The sequence below is a fragment of the Camellia sinensis genome, chromosome 11 (assembly GCF_055761805.1).
Source record: "Camellia sinensis isolate YWXY chromosome 11, ASM5576180v1, whole genome shotgun sequence".
NCBI classification, from domain to species: domain Eukaryota; kingdom Viridiplantae; phylum Streptophyta; class Magnoliopsida; order Ericales; family Theaceae; genus Camellia; species Camellia sinensis.
Window position 1 is genome coordinate 132,612,561 of NC_138971.1, and position 6,950 is coordinate 132,619,510.

Genomic DNA, 6,950 nt, shown 5'->3' on the forward strand with positions numbered 1-6,950 from the left:
TTTTGTACACTAGAGGTATATGAATGGAAGGACTTATTCTTGGATTATGATGTTGCTTAATTAATCATTAGTCTCGTTTTATTGTTATTATTTTTAGGGCGTTACACCCACAGTGAGAATAGAATACAAACCCAATTAAGCAACTTCCATTCTCATTTCTCCATAAAATCTATACACATCACGTATATATACATATTCTTAACACCATATATATAGATGTAGGAGAGAAGTCTATGGCAAAGAACTTCGGTAGCACAACCAGTGCCATGGTTTCATCAGCAAACTGTTACAGTGTCTTGACGGCTATCGAAATTAAGAAATTAATCAACTTGGTGGACTAGAATTATGCTATTATAATGTGTTCTCAACACAACTACACACCTAAAGAGACTACGAAAATAGAAGGGGTAGTGATCTCAGAAAGAATAGGTCATCTATGGTGTTGTACAATTCTGGACATTCGAGGAATCGGGTGTTGTTGACGTCAGAGGTTGTGAATTCGGAGTTTTGTTTCGTTTGTTCGGAACTTTCTTGTGGGTCACAATAAGATTGTTGAGGGTGATTCAAATACTTACCAAAGGCGATACATTATAGTCTCGGAGGGCTACAGTTTGATTCTTTGCCGGATTGAGAATTTGGAGACTTGTTGATTGAGGAAATAGAAGACAATGAAGAAAAAAAACAAAGTAGTTAGATATAGTTCATACACGATATTCAATTAATATAATTGTTCTGAATTCTTTCTTCATATTACAATGGAAATAGATGAGAATCTATATGGCAATTGGGGGAAAAGGAAAAAAAAAAAAAGGGTTGGTTTTTCCTCACACACACATGAGAAGGGAAAAAAGAAAAAGGCTTGAAATGACGTCATTTGAAGGCGCAACAGAAGCAACAGTGAGGAAGTCACAACAGTGACCCTGTCTCCACACTTTGCCCCCTTCGTATTTGATCACTTTCTCACTTTGCCCTTAAAATTTTTGTTTCCTACTTTGACCTTTTATGTTTAATTTTTTTTTCCAATTTACTTCTAAAACTAACTCTATTCAAAATTAAGTAGAACATGACACATTAACAGTCGCGTAATATACAAATATTTTATTATATATAACTCACATCTCTTATACAAATTCAAATCTCAATATAATAATATATTTTTTATGTTATGTGACAGTTATTCTGATATTTTCTGTCTAATTTTAAATAGAAATTAAATTTAGAAAAATTTGAAACATGAAGGATTAAAGTAAAAAAAAAAAAAAAAAAAAAAAACTAAACTTCAAAGATCAAAGTGAAAAAATGATAAAACATGAATGAGGCAAGGTGATAGAGAAGTAGTGAGGAGAAAGACTAGGGAAGGACATTTTCTTCCACCCAGCCTCGCACCCACATCCCTTGTCCAGTCCCATACGAGTTTTCCCTATGCCCGTTGAGGAAGTAGGGCGGGAACGGGTTTTGCTTATGTTGTCACATTCTACCCGGCCTCATCTCTCGATTATATTTATATATATACATATAATTTAATTTAAATTTTTTTCATTATAATAAAATTAAAACACTAAAATATTATATTTAATATTAATTTTTAATTATTTATTTTCTATCTCATTTGTTATAATATGAATTATTATCCATAATATATTCTAAATTTTATTAATATTTTTATTTTTTAATTAAAAAAAATCCGTCTCCCGCCCCACTACCGCCACTCCTAATTTGTTCACACTTGGGCCAAGTTTGGCATCTTCCAAAAAATCTAAAAAGTCAAAAAGTCACTATCCTATTTAAGTCACATCATCTTATTTAAGTCACATCACCTCTCTAACACATCACTTCAAATTCAACCCAAATTCAACCCATATTTCATAAAAAATCAAAAAGTACACTTATTTAGTCTTCCCAAACTTGACCTTCATATGAATACTACAAACCCATCGCAAATCTGACCCGTAATCATCCCTATGGAGGACCCACTTGAAATACCTGCGAGTTGAAAAAGATCCTCGAATATTCGAAGGGTTCTCTCTGGATGGGGTTGATGAGAGTGGAGATCCGGATCCAATAGCATATTCGCATATATATGGACAAATTGGATCACTGTCTCTTTCTCCATCACCGTCACACCAATTGTCCATTCCCATGCACGGATTTCTCACACCAGCTGACGCCTTCTCTCTCTCTCTCTGTGATTTAAATATTGTGTTGATTTGAAGGGCAATGAGATATAGCTATATTGTTGGAATACTGTGGTTTCATTGAAGGGAGTGTTTTAGAGACAACGAACAATCCATGAGGATGAGGAATCTGTTGTTGGTGTTGGGATTGTGCTTGGTAACAACAATAAGTTATAGTAAGAGGAGTAGTGCAGAGCTTCAAAGATTTGAACATACGCCTACTACCAAAGGGAATGATGGTGGTTCTGTTAGTTTTTTGGTCATTGGTGATTGGGGTAGAAGAGGCCAATTCAACCAATCTCTAGTTGCTCTTCAGGTACTTTCACTCCATTTTGTTTTAAGATTGTGTGTTTGAATTATGGATTTAGATAAAATTTCTTTTCAAATCTATATTTCAATTCATTATCTAAACACGACTATAAAGACACGAGAGTTTGAATCGAAAAATAATTTTTTAAACACTTTATTCGGTGAGGTGAGTTTGAAAAGGTCCATTACGCCTATATTAAGTTGGAAAAATATTAAATAATTCTTACATTTTTTAATGAATTTTCTATTAATCTTTAGTTTTAGTCAAAAAGTCATTATAAATTATCATATCAATCTTTTTATTTTTCTACATATCTTTTCGTAAAAATTAAAAAATTATTAAAATAATATATTACAAACAAAGTCTTAATCTAATAATATTTTGTGGATGTTTGGGAATTGAATTTTTTTGTAGTTTTTTTTAGTTGTAGGATATTATTTGAGGAATTTTTTTTTTATGTTTGGGAAGATAATTGGATTTTCTTGTAGTTGAATGTGATGTTTATGAGAGGAAAAGTGAAATAATTATAGGATTTGATGTGATATTTTGTTTGAATTTATTTTTTTTTAATTTTGTAACCAATTTATCTTTTAGTGAAAAAAATAAAAAAAAAATCCTTTTCAAACACCGCCTTTAACTTCCATGTCTTGTCATTGTTGTTTTGTTTTTGTGTAGATGGGAGTGGTTGGAGAGAATTTAGACATAGATTTTGTAGTATCGACTGGTGACAATTTCTACGACAATGGGTTGATCGGAGAACACGACGTCGCATTTGAGGAGTCATTCACCAACGTCTATACAGCTAACAGCCTCCAAAAGCAGTGGTACACCGGCAAGTACTTCTAACATTTTCCAATTGTCATCAAATTAATAAGGAAATGATTAATATATATATTTTTTTGGATGTGTCACCACTTCATTATAGCCCATTTGTATTGGATGATTTGAAAAAAAAAAAAAAAAACAGAATAAGTGTATTTTTCATAATTGATTTCAATTGTTTGAATAAGTAAATAGAAGAGAAATTGAGTGAAATGATAAGAAATTAATTTCTTCTTATAATTCTCATTTTGAATCTCTAATTTATATTTATAATTTATATACTTTTATATCATCCATGAGCACGCAGTGTTGGGCAATCATGATTATAGGGGTGATGCAGAAGCACAATTGAGTCCTCTCCTTAGGAAAATTGATAGCAGATGGCTTTGCTTGAGATCTTTTGTTGTCAATGCAGCAGGTTCATTCATTTCATTTCATTTGATTAATTACTCCTTTTTTCATTAATCAAAATACAATTAATTGACTATTAATTTTAACACTTTTTTTTTTCTTTCTTTTTGGGTGTGTGTTTTTTGTTATTTCTAGAATTAGCCGAACTATTCTTTGTAGATACGACCCCTTTCGTTGAAATGTACTTTACCAATACCGAGAAGCATACTTATGATTGGCGAGGGGTGACATCTCCAAAGGTTTACACTGCAAATCTATTGAAGGTAACTTTGATTCTATTTGGCGCAGCTTATTGGGGTTTCTTATAATTTTTATATTATTTCTATCTTATTATTATGATAATTGCACTGTTCTCTTTTGAGATTTGAGAAAAATACAACAGGTTCCATTGTTTTACATAACTTTTTGTTAACTGAAAACTAATAATAAGATATCATAAATTAAAAAGAATATGTTCTCCAACTTTTTTATAATCAGCCTTTTATTTAAATTATTATTTTTGTCTTATTAATTTTAAGTAAAAGTCACACAAATTTATAAAAGAAATAGAACACATAATTAAAATACAAAACAAGTTATAGAAACGATATTAATATGGATCTCTTCAGAATTAAATTAAATCCTAACATTTCACTGCATTTTATGTAAATATTTTGTAATTCATTCTATGTTCATAACATTATTGAGCTCAATAAGTTAGGATCAAATAGAATAGGCATGTTATTCATATATGTAAATCTAAATTAAGATTTATGTTGCTTAGGATTTAGAAACAGCATTGAAGGAATCAAGAGCAAAATGGAAGATTGTGATTGGTCATCATGCAATCAGAAGCATTGGACATCATGGTGACACTCAGGAACTCGTAGATAGGCTTCTTCCTATTCTTCAGGTAACAAAATAAATAAATAAAAAACAAATTGCACTTTGCACCCTTATATTTTTGTAAAATTTGTACTTGTGCACTTTTAAAATAAACAAAAAATGGACTTTGCATCCTGTGATTTTGGAACAATTACACTTCAGACCCTTAGTTTTCATTAAATTCTTTAACTTCTTTTTAAAAATGAAGGGCACAAAGGGCAACTTATACAATACTATAAGCTGCAATGTGTGACTTTTTATTTTACAAAGAGCAAAGTGCAATTTTTACAAAATTATAAGGTGCAAAGTGTCACTTTTAATTTTACAGGGCCAAAATGTGACTTCAATAAAACCACTAATGCAAAGCACCATTAACCCATTGAAGCATCTAACAATGTTTGTCACTTGTGTTATGAAAATCTCAGGCCAACAATGTTGATTTTTACATGAATGGGCATGACCATTGCCTTGAACACATTAGTGACCCCAAAAGGTACACTCGCTCGACCAAATACCCCATGTGGGCTGAAATTGCATGATATTTGTTTGCATTAATCATTCTATTTAGTTTCGTTTTTAAAATTTGAATTTTTTTTTTTGAGAAAATGAAATTTAATTTGATAAAAATAACCACTAAAAAGATACTTTTAAAAATTATTTTTATATCTCAAAAAAGAGAGAAGGGTTAATTACATTTTTAACTCTTATACTAATTTGATTCAAATTTCACTTTGATCCATTATAGTTTTAAATTGAATAATTTGGTGCCTACACTTTAAATTCAGTTTCAATTTGGTCATTCTGTCCAAATTTCTGTTAATTTTTCCTACGTGTACACCTTAGAAAACTGACAAATGTTCCAAAATCGTTAACTTTAACCTCCAACTTGAACAAGAAGGCTAAACTGAAACTAGATTTAAAGTATATGGATCAAACTGTACAATTTGAAATTATAGAAACCAAAGTGAAATTTGAATCTAAGAAGTGTAATTAACTCAATAGAGAACCATATGGAGAAAACAGATTTTGAATAAAAGAAGAGAGTTAAATAGTGATTGATGCAAGTTGAGTTGTGATTGTTGCAGCCCCATCCAATTCCTAACTAGTGGAGCAGGGTCAAAGGCATGGAGGGGAGATGTTAAAAAAAAGAATAGAGAAGGTTTAAACTTCTTCTATGATGGGCAAGGCTTCATGTCTGTGCAGTTGACACAAACTGAATCAACCATTGTGTTCTATGATGTTTTTGGCCAAGTATTGCATAGATGGGATGTGTCCAAGCAACTTCACCTAGCCATATAGAGATTTTAACAAATTCTTCGGTCTGCTGCTACGATTGTTTTAGTAATCGCTAAATGTGTAGCTAAATTTTATGGTCGTCTTCAACAATGGTATCTAGCTTTGGGTGAATGCCGACAACTAGAAATTAAGCAGTTACCTTGTGACTATCTCGTTGATGTCATTTATGTCGTCCATAATGAGTTTCTTTGTCGCGTTGATCATTATAAGTCTCAAATCCGAGAAGAATATCTAAACATGAAATGTTGTTGATTAGTGGCTAATTTGACAATTACAAGGATAAATGTAGCTTGAAAGAAAAAAATATCTTAGTACAGGGACATTGAGTAATTTAGGCCTTGGAGATTTGATAAACATAAAAATTTGTGTTCGTTGTATCCATCTTAATTAAGAGACGAGTATTAACCACTGATTACCTTATGAAGGTACTAAAACTATTAGTTATTTCTTTCGCATGAATTGTGTATTCTTAAAATTGTCTTACGCTATGTTTGGTTAGAGGATTTAGGGAGGGATTTGGAAAGGGAAAGGGAAAGGGAAAGGGAAAGGGAAAATATGTGAGAAACTATGTGAAATGTAGGCATATTTTTTTCACACTTCACCTACCTTTTCCATTTCTCTTTCCAAATCTCTCCTCAAATCCCTCAACCAAACATAGCATTAGTGAATTTTGGTCAGAGTTGTAATTTTTTCCTGAATGAGAGTTTTTCTTGGGGTTTTCAAGTTAAATCATTTTGTTTTTTTTATTGCCATCAATTTTTGTGTGATTTGCTTCATTGAATTGAAATTGTTAATAGGAAAAAAAATTTGAAGTGATAATTTTTAGAATTTGGACTATTCAGACCCTCTCTAGACATAACCTTTTTATGGACTCTAATATTTTAGAGTTAATTTCAGAGTTAAAGCCACTTTGGAGAAGAAAATGTTGCTTTCAAAGTCATTTTAAAGCTAATATATATATAATTTTGTTGTATTTTCACCAATGACTTTCTAAAGTAGTATGTTAGTATATATGTATGTATATTCCCAACTTACTAATAAGCAGCCTTTGCCTAATTGAGTTCAAAGAAGAA

At 31.2% G+C, this 6,950-nt stretch overlaps 1 protein-coding gene across 1 annotated transcript; it reads left to right on the forward strand.

Moving 5' to 3' along the window:
• The first annotated feature begins 1,973 nt into the window (after positions 1-1,973).
• On the forward strand, positions 1,974-6,332 carry LOC114260624 (purple acid phosphatase 17). Its single transcript, XM_082894805.1, has 7 exons — positions 1,974-2,490; positions 3,160-3,316; positions 3,614-3,724; positions 3,853-3,980; positions 4,481-4,609; positions 5,007-5,074; positions 5,667-6,332. The coding sequence occupies exons 1-7, from the start codon at positions 2,290-2,292 to the stop codon at positions 5,878-5,880; spliced, it is 1,008 nt and encodes a 335-aa protein (XP_082750931.1). The 5' UTR covers positions 1,974-2,289; the 3' UTR covers positions 5,881-6,332.
• The last annotated feature ends 618 nt before the right edge of the window (positions 6,333-6,950 follow it).